Source organism: Musca vetustissima, unplaced genomic scaffold, assembly GCF_032173495.1.
Source record: "Musca vetustissima isolate MV318-11 ecotype Yass unplaced genomic scaffold, APGP_CSIRO_Mvet_v1 utg33886, whole genome shotgun sequence".
Lineage (NCBI taxonomy): Eukaryota > Metazoa > Arthropoda > Insecta > Diptera > Muscidae > Musca > Musca vetustissima.
In genome coordinates, this window is record NW_026872979.1 from 84,206 (window position 1) to 103,754 (window position 19,549).

The 19,549-nt window shown below is 33.9% G+C and overlaps 1 protein-coding gene across 1 annotated transcript in view; it reads right to left on the reverse strand.

Annotated features, from left to right (window-relative positions):
- Window positions 1–19,549, reverse strand: part of LOC133321694 (cytosolic carboxypeptidase 2-like) — a gene marked incomplete at its 5' end in the record, with an annotated part of 66,978 nt that overhangs the window by 11,469 nt on the left and 35,960 nt on the right. The window contains 2 exons of the mRNA XM_061530781.1: window positions 15,486–15,627; window positions 15,692–15,783. Of these exons, the coding sequence (XP_061386765.1) occupies window positions 15,486–15,627; window positions 15,692–15,783 (234 nt within the window). The remainder of the gene's footprint in view (window positions 1–15,485; window positions 15,628–15,691; window positions 15,784–19,549) is intronic.

Below are 19,549 nucleotides of genomic sequence, written 5' to 3' on the forward strand. Positions count from 1 at the left end.
TAACTACAGCCACTTCGGTTGGAAAATCCTGCAAATTTTTTTATTTATGGTTTTTTAGTTTTTTATTTATAGAATGCCTCTTGAAGGGTCTTCTAGCTATGCGAGGGCTAAGATATTTATATTTCTGACATTTTCATTGAAAATTTTGCCATTTTTTAGCATAAATGTACTTTGCACGTTTTGACGTACCACCTTGTGTTGTTTACTATGTGACCAATGTCTGCCGTGCAAAAAAGGCAGCTGTTCCACAGAACATTGATACCGACCGCGAAGGTAGGGGCCTCGGACGAAGTGACGAAGTAAATTTTTGGCGCCCCTAAAGGACATTTTCTCCAACGTCACAAAGGACATTTTCTGCGGAAGAGTACGATTTCACGACTTATATCCCCATAAGTCAAGAGACATATGGGACCCTAAGTACGGTCGAGAGAATGCTGATCTCACTGCCATCAGCACCTTACTCCATAGTAAAGAGGAACTGTTAAGTATGTTGGTTTATGAAATTGGCACTCCCAATTGGAATTTCTTCGATGTGCGTCAACTTTAGCCGACAATCGGATGATTCTCAGGCAGACGGCCACTGAGGAAAAAAGAATCACTAGTAAGGTTTTTAAAGATATTTTTGTAACCAAAGAGCTTATTGGAGGGCATTTTACTATTGTTAAATCAGCGAGAAGAGATTTATTTTGATAGAGAATGTACGAGAACTGAATCCAGTGTATTTTCATATCGTAAAAATATTGGTTATAGATTCCATGTTTCTTTGGACCAAATCCGTTTCACACAATTAGGAATTGATTTACAAATGACCGCCAGTCTGTCTGTATGTGTGGAAGTAATCGATTTTATCCAAACTTTTCATTTCTCTCATACATAAATTAAGTTCGAAGATGGGGGAAATCGATCCAGTCCTTCTGGTATGTCCTCCATAAATTGGTCAAAATTGTGCTGAAAATGCATTTTATAATATCATGCGAACAGAGCAGACGGTTCAAACCAAAATATTACACAACAAATTATTTTAATCAACCCTGTATATTATTGGGAGATGGAACTTAACGGTCTTCTTCTTCTTGGTAAATTTGGAAACTTTGTAAATTTCATATGGAGCGAATGGAATAACCAATTTCATCCAACGTTTGTACATCGTAATATGTTTATCTATCCAAACTTTTCATTTGGTAATAAATTTACATTATATAGAACAAGCTTGAAACTGGAACCCGTTGGTCCACTCCTTCTGCTACCTTCCCCACAAAGAGTCAACATTTTGAAATTTTGTTAAACCAATATCAAGATAATCTGTCTGATTTGATCAAAACATTTTAAATTTTAAAATTTTTCAAAGCTATATTAAATCCTGAGATTCTTATTTTAGATTTTGATTTGGCATTTAGAATATTGACCGATTATCATCTAAGCAGCTGTTCTAAGTATTTGGTCAAATAAGCTTGTAAAATATGTGTTGTTCTACATAAAATAATGGTTTTCGAAAATTATAGGCGTTGTCCTTGACCTTTACCGGAACCGGAATGTAAAATTTCAAAGTGCGACATTTCCACCCTCTAGTGGATTCATAGTAATACTAAACAATATCTTAACACATAGACATCTTTAAATATTTACGTATAACTCCCACATTCAAGTACATACAACAATATAATTGGTATCAATTAAAAGGTCAACCACTTCTCTTAGATGAACTATCAACTTCTCAGGTCTATGTCCTTCAGGTGTAAATATACACTCCACGAAATACAATTTTTTTCATTTTTCACACAAAAGTCTGGGTCCATTGACCGATCTTCTTCTATAGTCAGATTCCCTTTTGTGGTGTTCGGGCAATAATTGTGGCCTCTAGAACGACCAGAAAACCTGATAACAATAAAGTTTTAGAACCATTTCGTCATCAAAATATTAACGGATGATTAATAAAGATAATATGTGTCTTCTTTGGCCAGAACATTATATACAAAATTTCGAGACGATTGATCCATAACTGTGGCTTGTATCGTGTTTACAAATTATAATGTACAGACGAAGGCGGACGGACACACATGTCTAAATCGACTCAACTAGTCGAGATATACCAATCGGTATACTTAAGGGTGGGTCTAGGACCAATATTTCGCGGCGTTACAAACTCTTGGGGCTGCACAAAACTATAATACCCTGACAGCATAGTTGGGTAGGTTATAATAGAAATTGATGATTATTTTGACACATATATATATATGTGGAATTGGTCGATGTGAGCACTGAATAATCCATATAATCCATATAATAATAATCCATATATGTCGTGGACAATTTATTATCTTTAAACTGTTACGTATGATTGATTAAATATCCCCATTGTAATAATATTTATTATTAACATTTAAATGACCATTTAAAAAAGTCAAATAAATTATTTTGTAAAGCATCAACTATAATCTATCTTTCAAACGGTCTAATAAATTCAGCAATAAGCAATACTTCAAAACCCCCCAAAAAAAGCAATAACATCAAAGAAAAAATAAATAAATCATTGTCTTAAGGCGTTTTCGAAAAAAAAAAACAAAATCACAACTAAAATTATTTCAATTCATTTCTGCCAACAACCATTATTCTATGCCTCGTGCCATTGTCGTCCCGCCATCAATGTAGAGACAGAATGCAAAACACAGAAATAGGGGGCAGAGCATTTGAGGGTCTACCAAACATTATTTGATTAATGGCAAAATATTTATATGAAATGCATTTTTGGGTTGTAGTTTTGTTTGCCAATTTTGGTACCTGCATAAATCACTTATTTACAAATTTTTAGAATTTTCTTATTCGAATAATATTTGCAATTGTCTTCCTCGGCCAGAAAAATAGGAGAAAAATCAATAGAGGGAAAATATTTTTACGGGTGGTAGAGGTGGCAATGTGATGCCCTATATTTAGGCGCGGATTTTTTAAAAAATATTTTTCAAGCTTAATTTTAGGATAGGTTTAAAAAAATATTTTTAAAGCATAATTTTAGGTGTGGATTTTTTGAAAACATATTTTTTCGAGCTTAATTTTAGGCGTGGATTTTTTGGAAAAAATATTTTGTCAAACAATAAATTTTTCCAAGCATAATTTTAGGCGTGGATTTTTTTAAACATGTTTTCAAGAATAATTTTAGGAGTGGATTTTTAAGACATTTTTCAAACATAATTTTAGGCGTGGATTTTTTTTAAACATGTTTTCAAGAATAATTTTAGGAGTGGATTTTTTAAAACATTTTTTCAAGAATAATTTTAGACGTTTTAGACGTTTTTAAGACATTTTTCAAACATAATTTTAGGCGTGGATTTTTGAAAAGCAGTTTTTGGGGTCTAATTTTAGGCGTGGATTTTTTAAAAGTATTTTTTGGTGTCTAATTTTAGGCGTGGATTTTTTTAAAAAGATTCTTGAAGGCCTAATTTTAGGCGTGGATTTTTAAGACATTTTTCAAACATAATTTTAGGCGTGGATTTTTAAGACATTTTTCAAACATAATTTTAGGCGTGGATTTTTTAAAACATTTTTTCAAGAATAATTTTAGGCGTGGATTTTTCAAAACATTTTTTCAAGAATAATTTTAGGCGTGGATTTTTCAAAACATTTTTTCAAGAATAATTTTAGGCGTAGATTTTTTAAAACATTTTTTCAGGAATAATTTTAGTCGTGGATTTTTTAAAACATTTTTTCAAGAATACTTTTAGGCGTGCGGGTTTTTAAATATATTTTCAAGCATACTTTTAGTCGTGCGGGTTTTTAATATCTTTTCAGGCATACTTTTAGGTGTGCGGGTTTTTAAATATCTTTTCAAGCATACTTTTAGGCGTGCGGGTTTTTAAATATATTTTCAAGCATACTTTTAGTCGTGCGGGTTTTTAATATCTTTTCAGGCATACTTTTAGGTGTGCGGGTTTTTAAATATCTTTTCAAGCATACTTTTAGGCGTGCGGGTTTTAAATATCTTTTCAAGCATACTTTTAGGCGTGCGGGGTTTTAAATATATTTTCAAGCGTACTTTTAGGCGTGTAAACACGATACAGACCACAGTTATGGACCAATCTTCACGAAATTTTGCATGTAGGAAGGGTTTTGGTCAGTGAAGATCCCTATTGTTTTTGGTAAAGATCGGTGAATATTTAGGGGATGATATGGACCAAATATTTAATTTTTGTCGGTTTTTCTGGTCGCTCTATAGGCCGCAAATATGACCCGAACATCGCGAAATTTTACATGGAGAAGAGGATTGGGACAGAGAATATGCATGTCTGCTTTGATAAAGATCGGTCATTATTTAGCGGGGTCAAATGGACCCTGACTTTTGTGTGAAAAATGACAAACTTTGTATTCTATGGCGTATATATTTGCTCGCGAAGCATATAGATCCGCGAAGTTGATAGTGTATCCAAGAGGAATGGTTGACCTTCAAAATGTCTCCAATTACATTGTCGTATGTACTCGGATGTGGGCGTAACACACAAATATGTACAGGTGCTTACGTATTCAGATATTATTTAGTAACCCATTACCTCATTATAGCGCTGATCCCTTTAAAATTGTCCATGAAGTTCCAAATATGGTCAATGACAACGCCTATAACTTTCGATGATGATCTGATTAAAATTTTGGAATGAAGTGGACCGAAAACTTTTTTTGTGTTTTCTAGTCGAATGTAGGGAACATCACAACACTACCCACCGTGAAGGAAATCGGAATAAACATCCGAGTTCCGTGGTAGGGTATAGTTGTAGGGTATCGTATGGTCGCCCCCGTCCGACTATACTGCTCCGCTCACTGGTTTTTAAATATATAGTAATATTTTTTTTAAAATTTTCTGGAAAACCAAGATTTGTTTCAAAATACACGACTCAATTATGTTGTACATCATATTGAAATGTAGGGTATAGGGTATAACAAAACAATCCGACTCCACCATCCGCCTCCTAACCTCAAAAGGAAATCAAAAAGAAAACCTTTAGTTGGCCTTAAATTTGTGGTGGCGGTGGCAGCTGCTGCTACAACAAAAACACCGACAAACGAACGAACGAGTACATTGTACTATATTGGCCTCCATTGCCAAGTTTGGGGGGAAATCGAAGACAAAACCCACCATAGAGAAAATGTTTCATTTCTTTTGAAGAAAAACCACAAAACACGTAATTTTGCAGCAGCAGCTACTCATGCAGGGTTTTCCTCAAGAATGTTTCGAGTTTTTTTTCGATCAATTTACTTTTCTGTCTTTGTTGTCGTGTTCGCTGTGATATGCCAGCTGAGCTCCTGGTAACCACAACTATTGGCGTTTATAGTCAAATGTTGTTGTTTTCTTGTTTGGTTGTAAATTTGTTGTTGTTTTGATTTTACAACCATGCCAAACCAAGAAACTATTTTCTTGGCATTCATCCGTCTTTATAGCCACTTTTTGGTTTGGCTGATTCTTTGTTTTTATTTTGCTCTCTCCCTATCTCTGTCACTCGAAGTCTGTCCCATTTAATTTTTCGCCTTTTGGTGGTTGCTAGCATGGCGTTTTTTGTTTTCTTTTTTATTATTTTTTTGTGTTATTTTGGTTATTGTGTTTTGTATGCGACTTTTTGCCTGACCTATTTGTAAACTGTATTTTTTCACTAGTTTTTGTTGTTAGTTGTTTTTTCTCTCGTTTTTTGCATATTGTATTAAGCAAAAAAACTTTATTTTATGTATTGGGGTTTTTGGTTTTGGCGTTGATTTTTATTTCGGGGTTTTTTGCTTCATTTGTCGTCTTGGCTATCCGGGTGGCATGTTGTGACATAAAAAACAAAATCACTGTCAATGCCAAGAACCCAAGAGCAATGCGACAGCGAACATGAAAAAAACCCCGACAACAAAGGATAAACCAAAATATTAACAACATCAGCCACTGAGGAATGGATTGCATATTTGCATTTTTTTTCTTTGTAGATATGATAACTGCTTTCGTGCCATTTTCAGATTTTTACTTTTAGTTTAAGAAATTTAAAAAATAAATTTTATAAATTTATTGAAGTTTTTTTTTATATTTGAATATTTTCAACACATGTTTTGGAATAGCTTCCACATTTGGACTCCGACCATTTTAGAGCTTATCTCTAGTTTAGTAAAAACGATTTTTTCTTGGGTGGATGTGCCTGGTTATTTGACTCAGAAGTTCGGGTACCGATACCCGGTTCTACGGCTCCAATTAACACAAATATTTCATTTAATTTTAAAGCTTATACCTTTCCATTGAGTAGTGTTGGTATGTGTCCGCAGAAGAAAGTCTTCAATATAATTCTCATAATATATACAGCCTACATTTTGCAAAGGTCAATTTGTAGTCTCTCATTTGAGTCAGGATTGGTGAGGGACTAATATGGACCCTATTTCGACTTTTAAAGAGTTAAACAAAATTGGGGTCCAAAACCATGTTTTTTAGGTTGTATCTCCCAACAGGTTTGAGATAACCTCTACACATCTTATAGAGGCCCCTCCTTATTTTCGGCTGAAGAAGGTCCTAGTCCAATTTTTAAACCTGGGAGTCTAATGCAGATCGAATATATACAAGAATAAAACTATTTTGCAGGCCACAATTATTATAATCGAAAATTTTCACAGTAAAAGCAATCTGGGTTTAAATCTGGGCATCTTCATTCATTCTCGCAACGTTATCTAGCCACCGTAGTCGCTGCAGCTCGATACGTCGGACTATGTCGATGCCTGAGAATAGATGGTGCAACTCATGGTTCATTCAAAGGCGATATTCCCCGTCGACGCAGATCGGCCCATAGATCTTTAGGAGAAGTTTTCTCTCAAACACTACAAGAGCAGCCTCATCTGCTTGCGCACTCATGCACAGGTAGTATCAGCGTCTTGTAGAGTGTGAGTTTGGTCTCTGGACAGACCGTGGCCTTGTTCTTAAGTTGCTTACTTAGACCATAGTAGCATCTGTTGGCCACTACTATTCCTCTTCGGATTTCAAAGCTAATGTTATTAGTTTTGTTTATGGCGGCTCCAAGGTATATAAAATCGTTCACTAACCCGAAGGTGTAGTTTTCAAGTTCCATGGTTGGTCCCAGTCTACTGGATGTCTTGCGCGTTGATACCATCAGCTTGGTATTCTCGCCGTTTATTGCCAGACCCACTTTCGCAGACTCTTTTTCAATTTCTTCAAAGGTGGCTGTTACCGCTCGCAATGTTCGACCCATTATGTCGATGTCGTCGGCGTAGTCAAGTAACATATCATGTTTGTTGTGCAGAGTGCAATTTCTGTTCACCTTTGCATCTCGTATGACCTTTTCCAGCAGGATGTTAAAAGGTCACACGACAAACTTATCAGAATTCTCCTTCGGTATTGAAGGGCTCCGAGAGGCCCTTTCCGACTTTAACCTTGTGTCAGTTAAAGTTATCCTGCATAGCCGTATTAAAGTCGCAGGAATGCCAAACGTAGACATGGCTTTAAACACCTTTCGAATGCGGCCTTATAGGCGACGAATAGGTGTAATGTGTCGATGTGTTTTTCGTGGGTCTTTTCCAGGATTAGGCGCAGAGTGAAAATCTGTCCTATGGTGGATTTGCCAGGTTTGAAGCCGCATTGTTATGGTCCAATAATATGATTGACTATTGGTTTCTGTATTCACATAGCACTCTGGATAGCACTTTATATGCGATGGGAAGGAAACTTATTTCTCTATAGTTGGCACATATCGTCTTGTCTCCTTTTTTGTGCACGGGACACAGGATGCTGTGGTTCCAAACATTGGGCATACATTCCTCTAGCCAAATTGTACTAATCAGCTGGTGCATGCTCCTGACAGCATCTGGCCACCAGTCTTAAATAGTTCGGCTGGTAACCCATCTGCTTCTACTGCTTTATTGTTCTTGAGTCGATTAATTGCTTTTATGACCTCATCTTGGCTAGGTGGTATACACTCTATACCATCATCTCTTATTGGTTCTGGGGTATCATCTTCAACGCCACTATTTGATACTAGAAGCTTTTTAAAATGCTCCTTCCAGATCCTCAACACGCTGTCTGTACCTTTCACCAGTTTTCCTTCTTCACCTCTACAGGAAAATGTGCCTGCACCAAAGCCTTCGGTTTCGTGATTTACTTAATTCTGACTCCTGTACATCTCGATTTGCTCAAGCTTTTGTTTTTCTTGTTCTTCTTTTTTCTGAAAATACGTTTCCCCTCTCTCATTTTCTCCCGACAATTCTCCATTGCATTCCGTGTTGCTACTGTCTGCAGGGTTTCCCTATTTTGTCAACCAGGTGGGTATGTTGAGCGGAGTAGGCCTCGGCTACCTGTTGTGTTTGCAGCTTTTCGACGTCGAGTTTCCGTATTGTGTTAGATCGCACCTTTGCTGCAACATTGCACTATGGGTAAAAAGTATGATTTTTCGGCATAAAGTCAATTTTTTTTTTGTTTTCATATTTTGAAATGTAACTGATTTCCTAAATGTAGACACCCATATTAGAAAAAAACATTCAATATCAATGCGGGTGGCAACCCTATTTTTGCTGGCGAGCTTTAAAAGTCAGCAGTTTGAAAGTTTTGTTTATGTATAACTTTATATAAAATCTATAAATTGTAGTTTTGTTCCGTGGAGCAAAAGTATAATTATAGTAATGGATGAGCAGTATGTTTCCCCAAACAAAATAGGTCGCCCAAAATTAAATTATGAGGATGTTGAAACATGCTAAAAAGGAAATTAGCCTCCGAAGTTGCTTCACAAAATACGCTATATCATTGCTGCTACGGTTTCAGCCAAAATATTCAACGGCAGAGACATGGCCTTTGTTTTGCATAAAGCAGTCAGTAATGGAAATATAGCCGAAGTACGGAACAAACATTTTGTTTTATGCAGTTATATGAAATAGTGCCCCAAATCATATGAAAATTGGTTGGGAGCATAAAAAATATACAAACTAAATTTCACTTCAATAGCTTCATAAACAAAAAAGTTGGGGCAAATCGGCCAGATCGGCTATATGGCAGCTATATGAAATAGTGTCCCAAATCATATGAAAATAGGTAGGTCATCTTGGGAGCATAAAAATTGTATACAAACCAAATTTCACTTCAATAGCTTTATAAACAAAAAAGTCGGGACAAATCGGCCAGATCGGCTATATGGCAGCTATATGAAATAGTGCCCCAAATCATATGAAAATCGGTAGGTAATCTTGGGAGCATAAAAAATGTATACAAACCAAATTTCACTTCAATAGCTTTATAAAGAAAAAAGTCGGCACAAATCGGTCAGATCGGCTATATGGCAGCTATGTATATGAAATAGCCCCAAATTATATGAAAATTGGTAGGTCATCTTGGGAGCATAAAAAATGTATACAAACCAAATTTCAATTCAATAGCTTTAAAATTAGAGTTTATGCCAAAATAAACGTAAAAAACCCATAGTGCATTGGTCCGAATCGATATTCGCTCCTTGAATCGATCGAACGTCTAATACACTGGATGAATGTCTATCACAACATGATCCATTTGATTTCTCGTTGCTTGATCAGGAGAAATCCAGGCGGCCTTGTGTATATCTAGATTCTTGAATCTGGCTTTGTATTTCTTGAGTACATCCGCCAAAGCGAACACTGCACCTGTTCTGTACAACGTGCGCATATTCCAAGTGCAGATTCGCAGATCGTGGTCATTTATACGTTTGCGGGGGTCGTCAATATTAGGTGGGTTTGGTTTTCTTTCTCTTTTCTTTTTCATAGTGGGAGAGGTTTTCCGAGTGCGGGCAACTAACCCGACGCCTCAACCCATTTTTATAGTTCTTATGGGTGAACTCGCGGTACATATTTTAACGGGCGATGAAAATAGCTACCCTAGGTGACACGGCGGGCAGGTCAGTGTCCACAATTGAGATGAAAGAGGGACCAAGATAAGCCTGGGCTTTGTCATGTTAAAGTCAATCACAGCCGTTGCTTGGTATCAATCGTCTCCTCATGTATCCTTTGGAAAAATATTCATTAAAAATAAAAATAATATATTTTGGGAAGAGACGAGTACTTTTTCGACACACACTTCCGACCGCAAATTCGGTTCTATTTATACAATCTTGCATAGTTACTTATTTTTCATTCACTTCTATTCCAATTCAAAGCTCTATTTCTATTAATTTATTAATAATGAGTGGAAAGAGTTAATTTTTTTTTGTGCAAAAATTTAACCACCTAATTTATTTATTTTCTGTCTGTGAGATTCTATTATATCACTCAATTGATAAAAAACGACAGATATGTCAGTGTGCGAAGCATTATATTACCGTCTCCGATCACACCTTAAGCAGGTGGTAGTGGTGCTAGTGGTTACCACTTGGCACATATTCTCTATAGAATATCGCACATGTGCTGCATTGAAAAAAAAAAAAAAAAATGGTTGACACACTTACGTACCTCAACAAATATTTGAAAACCAATATGTTGTCTTTACACAATATTGGGGTCATTTTTATTGTTTTTTTCTTCTGAGAAAAAACAAAACAAATTTTCCAATATTTGAAAATAAATTTTTATTGGTTTTCTTTTGAATTCTTTTTAACATTTTCATATTTACACATCCATCCATCCACCCACCCACACTAACTAACTCAATAAATCGTACGACTACTGACCATTCACCCTGACAATTTGTTTGATGTATTTTCTCCCTTGCCCCTACCTTCTCGTATTGGCATTTGGAGGTGATTTTAGGTTTCTTTTTGTGTTTATTTTTTTCGATTAATTTTCCTAGCTCTTCATTCCGCCACCTCACGTCTCTCGTCACCTTCACACCAATAAATTTACATGAATGAGTCGTTGAAAGTGTCCCTGACAATGAACTTTTAATTAATTTACGGCGAGTTTTTTTTTTTGTTAATTTTCCTCTTTCTATCCCACTTTTCCCTCGTTCTTTTGTCTGTTTTCGTATCGTCACCTAGAAATTCGATTTAAATGTAAATTATACAATTCTTACAAAGATGTCGAAAAACAATTAATTTTGTCTTTTTTTTCTTCTTTGGGGTTTTTTTTTCAATAGCAAGTCCACCCCGACAAACGACAATAACAATAAAAACAATGAGCCATCCAATTAAACGAAAAGTAATTGCAATTTTAATTAACTCAATGAAAAGCGGAAGAAAACCTGTGCAAAGAAAAGTAGCGAAAATAAGTTTTTTGGTTTCATTTCAATGAATTGGTTTCGCAATAAATTTACGTCATAGATAGAGCAAGGTAGAATTTTTATGGGGTTTTGGTAATTTTCTTCTTGAAAAAATATTCTTTAAAAAATCTACGCCTTTAAATAGGCCTTGAAAAAATATTCTTTAAAAAATCTACGCCTTAAAATAGGCCTTGAAAAAATATTCTTTAAAAATCCAGGCTTTAGAATTGGCCGTGAAAAATACTCTTTAAAGATCCACGCCTTAAAATAGGCCTTGAAAAAATATTCTTTAAAAAAATCCACGCCTTAAAATAGGCTTTGAAAAAATATTCTTCAAAAAAATCCACGCCTTAAAATAGGCCTTGAAAAAATATTCTTTAAAAAATCCACGCCTTAAATAGGCATTGAAAAAATATTCTTTAAAAAAAATCCAAGCCTTAAAATAGGCCTTGAAAAAATATTCTTTAAAAAAAATCCAAGCCTTAAAATAGGCCTTGAAAAAATATTCTTTAAAAAAAATCCAAGCCTTAAAATAGGCCTTGAAAAAATATTCTTTAAAAAATCCACGTCTTAAAATAGGCCTTGAAAATTTTTTCTTTAAAAAATCCACGCCTTGAAAAAATATTCTTTAAACAAAATCCAAGCCTTAAAATAGGCCTTGAAAAATATTCTTTAAAAAATCCACGCCTTAAAATAGGCCTTGAAAAATATTCTTTAAAAAATCCACGCCTTAAAATAGGCCTTGAAAAAATATTCTTTAAAAAATCCACGCCTTAAAATAGGCCTTGAAAAATATTCTTTAAAAAATCCACGCCTTAAAATAGGCCTTGAAAAAATATTCTTTAAAAAATCCACGCCTTAAAATAGGCCTTGAAAAAATATTCTTTAAAAAATCCACGCCTTAAACTAGGCCTTGAAAAAATATTTAAAAAATCCACGCCTTAAAATAGGCCTTGAAAAAATATTTAAAAAATCCACGCCTTAAAATAGGCCTTGAAAAAATATTTAAAAAATCCACGCCTTAAATAAGGCCTTGAAAAAATATTCTTTTAAAAATCCACGCCATAAAATAGGCCTTGAAAAAATATTTTTCAAAAAATCCACGCCTTAAAATAGACCTTGAAAAAATATTCTTTAAAAAATCCACGCCTTAAAATAGGCATTGAAAAATATTCTATAAAAAATCAACGCCTTAAAATAGGCCTTGAAAAAATATTCTTTAAAAAAATCCACGCCTTAAAATAGGACTTGAAAAAATATTCTTTTAAAAAATCCATGATTTAACATAGGCCTTGAAAAAATATTCTTTAAAAAATCTACGCTTAAAATAGGCCTTGAAAAAATATTCTTTAAAAAATCCACGCCTAAGATAGGCCTTGAAAAAATATTCTTTAAAAAGTCCACGCCTAAGGTAGGCTTTGAAAAAATATTCTTTGAAAAAATCCCCGACTTAAAATCGGCCTTGAACAAATATTCTTTAAAATATCCACGCCTTAAAATAGGCCTTGAAAAATTTTTCTTTAAAAAATCCACGCCTTAAAATAGGCCTTGAAAATTTTTTCTTTAAAAAATCCACGCCTTGAAAAAATTTTCTTTAAAAAATTCACGCCTTAAAATAGGCCTTGAAAAAATATTCTTTAAAAAATCCACGCCTTAAAATAGGCCTTGAAAAAATATTCTTTAAAAAATCCACGCCTTAAAATAGGCCTTGAAAAAATTTTCTTTAACACTAGAACGCCGAAGGCAGTCATTTTGACCGCTTTCCAATTTCAAGTAAAAAAGCAACTGTGCTTTTAATGACACTTTTTTTTAAAATTTGGTGACTTTTTGTATCTCATAGAATTACGTTTATTATAAAAAAATCACCAAATTTAAAATAAAAGCGTCATTAAATGCACAGTTGCTTTTGTACTTGAAATTGGAAAGCGGTCAAAATGACCGCCTTCGGCGTTCTAGTGTTAAAAAATTCACGCCTTAAAATAGGCCTTGAAAAAATATTCTTTAAAAAATCCACGCCTTAAAATAGGCCTTGAAAAAATATTCTTTAAAAAATCCACGCCTTAAAATAGGCCTTGACAAAATATTCTTTAAAAAAATCCACGCCTTAAGCTAGGCCTTCAAAAATATTTAAAAAATCCACGCCTTAAAATAGGCCTTGAAAAAATATTTAAAAAATCCACGCCTTAAATAAGGCCTTGAAAAAATATTCTTTTAAAAATCCACGCCATAAAATAGGCCTTGAAAAAATATTTTTCAAAAAATCCACGCCTTAAAATAGACCTTGAAAAAATATTCTTTAAAAAATCCACGCCTTAAAATAGGCATTGAAAAATATTCTATAAAAAATCACCGCCTTAAAATAGGCCTTGAAAAAATATTCTTTAAAAAAATCCACGCCTTAAAATAGGACTTGAAAAAATATTCTTTTAAAAAATCCATGCTTTAACATAGGCCTTGAAAAAATATTCTTTTAAAAAATCCATGCCTTAAAATAGGCCTTGAAAAAATATTCTTTAAAAAATCCACGCCTTAAAATAGGCCTTGAAAAAATATTCTTTAAAAAATCCACGCCTTAAAATAGGCCTTGAAAAAATTTTCTTTAACACTAGAACGCCGAAGGCAGTCATTTTGACCGCTTTCCAATTTCAAGTAAAAAAGCAACTGTGCTTTTAATGACACTTTTTTTAAAATTTGGTGACTTTTTGTATCTCATAGAATTACGTTTATTATAAAAAAATCACCAAATTTAAAATAAAAGCGTCATTAAATGCACAGTTGCTTTTGTACTTGAAATTGGAAAGCGGTCAAAATGACCGCCTTCGGCGTTCTAGTGTTAAAAAATTCACGCCTTAAAATAGGCCTTGAAAAAATATTCTTTAAAAAATCCACGCCTTAAAATAGGCCTTGAAAAAATATTCTTTAAAAAATCCACGCCTTAAAATAGGCCTTGACAAAATATTCTTTAAAAAAATCCACGCCTTAAGCTAGGCCTTCAAAAATATTTAAAAAATCCACGCCTTAAAATAGGCCTTGAAAAAATATTTAAAAAATCCACGCCTTAAATAAGGCCTTGAAAAAATATTCTTTTAAAAATCCACGCCATAAAATAGGCCTTGAAAAAATATTTTTCAAAAAATCCACGCCTTAAAATAGACCTTGAAAAAATATTCTTTAAAAAATCCACGCCTTAAAATAGGCATTGAAAAATATTCTATAAAAAATCACCGCCTTAAAATAGGCCTTGAAAAAATATTCTTTAAAAAAATCCACGCCTTAAAATAGGACTTGAAAAAATATTCTTTTAAAAAATCCATGCTTTAACATAGGCCTTGAAAAAATATTCTTTTAAAAAATCCATGCCTTAAAATAGGCCTTGAAAAAATATTCTTTAAAAAATCCATGCCTTAAAATAGGCCTTAAAAATTTTTTCTTTAAAAATCCACGCCTTAAAATAGGTCTTGAAAAAATATTCTTAAAAAAATCGGTCTTGAAAAAATATTCTTTAAAAAATCCACGCCTTAAAAATATGTTCTCTAAAAAAATATACGCCTTTGTTTAGGACCTGAAAATTATTCTTCAAAAATCGAAGCCATAAACAAATATTTTTTCAGTTCTCTCCTCGGTTAGGATTTTATTTCCCTTGCAAATTTTTGAAACATGAAATTCAATAACAAATTTTCAAATAATAAAAAAATTTTACCTCCATACTGAGGAAAATGATTGCGGAATTCTTTTAGGTTTAGGAGGAAATCTAAATCTCTTATTTACCAATTTACGGCGTATAATAATTATTTGACGTTTTTCCAACCATAGACGTAATTTTCGTGAGACCTTCAAGCGAGGCTTCATTGGCACACGGCACTGACCTCCTTTAGGACGCTGCCTGCGAATTTGTTCTTGAGAATTGCCACCCTTCAAAGTATTCACAGAAGAAGAACTTCCCGAATCGGAAATTTGTCGCACATATTGTAGGGTGACTTTTGAATCTGTGGCATTTTGAACCGTTTGAGAAAATTGCGAAGTTGAAATATAACCTCCTTTGATTCTACTTTCAGATCGTTTATTCTTCACATTTAATTTTGTTTTTGAAATTTCTTTATTGGCATTTTTAATTCGAGGCCGTCGTATTCTCAGTGGTGGTGGCCTCTTTGATTTCAATAGAAATTGGCATTTCTTATGGAACAATGGTTGAAAATAAATACGATCTAGTTCTTGCATTATTTTGCGCATGCGACAAAATTTGAACTGAATTAAGAAAACAAATTTCAATATTTTTTATCACTCATTATTTCAGATTTTAGGAAATTGTTTATTTTTGTCCTACCTTCCTTATTTCCATATCCAATTCAGGCGAACAAGGCGGAGCCTTCAGTGGATGACAACACGGGCCCTCTAAGTCGGAGAAATCCTTTAACGATGATGGTCCTTTACCTTCATTATCTGAACTAGAACTGCTGCCCTCATCACTGTTGAGATTTTATTTAAATATTTAATCAAGTATGAGGGTGTTGTTGGGGGTCGTTCTCTTACCTTGAATAATCGGACAGGGGTATATTTATCGGTTCTTCAGCACTCGACCCCTCCTTCAGTAAACGTTCTATGATTTTCAGTCTTAAACTTTCCTGTTGACGTAAGAAAATCAGAATCTGATAATACTGTTAAGCGGTTAGTAGGGGTGACATCAATCAATGGCTTAGGCAGGTGATAAATAAAATAATATATAATTTTTAGAAATTTAAAATAAATTTTCGAAATAAAAAACATGAAGAAGTGTTCGGAAGCTAAATGTGTGCCAATGGTGTTCAAATGTATTTTTTCAATAATCAAAAATGTGGTTTTATGGATATTTTATAAACACACTTCTCATTGAAATTTATTAGAAATTTGAAATTATTGTCCTTCGAATAAATATTGAGGGGTGATATTTTATCGCGATGTCACTCACGTTTATTAATTCATTATGTGTTGTATTGTATTAAAAAATATAAAGAATTAGTAATTATTTGTAGTACTTTTCAAAAATATATTTTTCCAAAATACTGCGAAAAGAATGTTCAATGCAAATATCAAATATTCCATTAATGTCTTTGGAATATTGAGCTGAAAGCAACTATTACGATTTTTTAATAAATCATCTTCTTCGGTCAGAATCGAAGAACCGAATTACAAATTATAAACGGCTCACAATATTACGTGGCTTTATATAGGTCTTGGGACCACATACGAGGGCAGTTCGGAAACTTCTTAGTCTAGAAAAAAAAACGAGTGAAAAAGCGTTAAGTTCGGCCGGGCCGAACTTTGGATACCCTCCACCATTGTTATACTGACAGATACATGCAATGGAAATATAGGGAACATACCAGAAAGTGGGCATATACCGATAATTCTACAAACCGATTTATGTAAACCATTACGTACACCAAATACAAACTTCAGCAATTTTTAATGGGGATTTTTCCTAAAATCTGTAAGATGGTAGAGTATAAAATATAAAAAAAATGGGGAGATTTGTTACCATATACGACTACAAAATACCAAATTTCAGCGAATTCGTTTGAAAAACGCGCTCAAGAACCTCAAAACATTGAAATTTGGGGGTACCCTTATATGGGGGCTACCCGAAAAAATTGATCTATATTTATAATTTTTTGTGGAGAGATTTGCTACCCAATAAGAACCCAAATTACTAAATTGCAGCCAATTCGGCGAAAAAATCCGGTCAAAATCCCCCAAAAAGTGGAATTTGGGAGGTACCCTTATATGGGGACTACCAAATAAATTGAACCTATATTTATAATTTATAGTAGGGAAATTTGGTACCCAATAAGAACCCCCTGTATCAAATTCCAGCGAAATCGGTTGAAAACCGCGCTCAAGAACCCCAAAATACCGAAAATTGGGGGTACCATTATATGGAGGCTACCCGAAAAAAATTACCTATATGTATAATTTTTAGTATAAAGATTTGCTACCCAATAAGAAGTCAAAGTACCGAATTTCAGCGAGTTCGGTCGAAAAATGCGATCAAACCCCCAAAATACCGCAAAATTAGGGCTACCCTTATATGGGGGCTATCCGAAAATATGGTTCTATATTTATAATTTTTAGTGGAGAGATTTGCTACCCAATAAAAATTCAATATACCAAATTTCAGCGAATTCAGTTGAAAAACACGCTCAAGAACCTCAAAATACCGAAAATTGGGGGGTACCCTTATATGGGAGCTATGCCTAAACGTTTACCGATAAAGCCCATCTTGGAACTTGACCTGCCTGCAGACAAAAGATTGATTACAACAGACAGACGGGCATGTCTATATCGTCATAGAATTTTACGCTGATCAAGAATATATATACTTTATACGGTCGGAAATGATAATTTCGATGAGTTACAAACGGAAAACCAAAATGAATATACCCTCCATACTATGGTGGAGGGTATAAAAAAAGTACACAACATAACATAGTGATGGGTAATTTATGTGAAGAACAAGTCTATATATATTACGAAGTAGAAACAATGGATTAAATTGGTTATTCTATTCGCTTCAAATTTAATTTTCAAGCTTTTAAAATGTTGAGGTACAAGAAGGAGATGACAGACGGGCTCATCTTCAAACGTGATCTATATAAGGTGAACATATTACGATGTTCAAAAGTGTCGGTGAAATTGAATATATGCTCGCTTTACATGATGTTTAAAAGTTTTCAAAATTTTGTCTCTTTGTAGGGGGAGGTATTAGAATAATCTCTAAAAAATATACAGGTGTGGTTAAACATTACTTTGTGCAAAGTTTAGTTCAAATGGAAAGAGTAGACCGATGGGTCCCATCTTCAAACTTGATTGGAGTTTGTAAAAAATTTAACGATGTGGATATTTTGTATCAAACCGGACGTTCTATACGATTGTTATTGGATTAACAAATTTTCAAAACGTTGACTCTTTGGGGAAGGTACCAAAAGGAGTCTCATTTTTGGACAAAATTTGGATATTCCGTTCGATTTACCGATTTACAAGTTTCAAAATTTCGATCCTTTATGAGGGAGGTACTAGAAGGAGTGGACGAATTGTACAACGATTGTTCGACATTCCATTTACCTAATATTGGATTTATAAATATTGAAAATGTTGATCCTTTGAGGGAAATGTGCCACAAGGAGTGGACCAGGGGGCCCGGTTGTGGTTTGGTACTATTTGCATTTAGTTGAGTGTAAAGAGATGGAGTCCTGAAAATAGGAATTAGGTCTACTATTGGTGTACTACTACGTAGTAATGGCACTAAATTTGGTGCAAGTTGAATTTAGGTGAACGGATATAGCTGGAGTCTTCAAATTGGGAATTAAAATGAGTGTTGGTGTGTAGGATTGAGGTAGTTTAGAAATTCGTACTTATTGTTACAAAAAATACTATGTGTACTGAATTTAGTAAAATTTGGATTTTGATTAAATGATAGATCTGAAAACCTGAAATTTGGAATTAAAATTACTGTTGAAGATTGAGCTATAGAGACATCTATGGAAATTCGTATTTATGTGTACGAAAAGTACTAAACGGCACAAGATTTGGTACAATTATAAATTGGGTGAACGGAGAGAGCTGGAAACCTAAATTTTGGAATAATAGATATGGAATATCTAGCCATATCTAGCTACAGAGTACTTATGTGTACCAAACGGTACAAAATTTGGTACAATTTGATTATGTGTGAACGGATAGAGCTGGACTCCAGAATTTTGGAATTAACATTTCTGTTGAGTGTAGTTTAGAAAATTCTTAATAACAGAAACAAAAAGTACTAATTGGTACCAAAGAGTTTACAAATAGTTTTTGCGTAAACGTATAGGGCTGATATTCTGAAATTTTGAATTATTATTGCAGGATTGTGATATGTTGGTAGTTTTGAAAATTCGTCCTTATGTGTGCTAAATGGTATTAAATTTGGTACAATTTAGATTTCAGTAAAGGATAGAGATGGAAAACCTATATTTGAAAAATAAATTATTGTTAGAGTACAGTATTGAGACAGTGTTGGAAATTCGAACTCATAAGTACGAAAAGTACTAAATGATACTAAACCCTAAAACCTAAAACCCGTACTTATATCTACGAAAAGTAATAAATTGTGCCATATTCGATGCAATTTGGATGTCAGTGAACGCATAGAGCTGGGATTCTTTAAATGGAGTTAAGGTTATTATTGGAGTGCATGATTGATGTAGTTTTTGGTACGAAAAGCACAAAATTTCGTAAAATTTGTACTTTGGTGAACGGATAAAACTCGAATCCTGAAAGTTACAACTTATGTGCATAAAAATACCAAATGATAATAAACATGATATTAGATGTAAGAATAGAGGCGGAATTCAGAACTACAAGTACAACAAATTA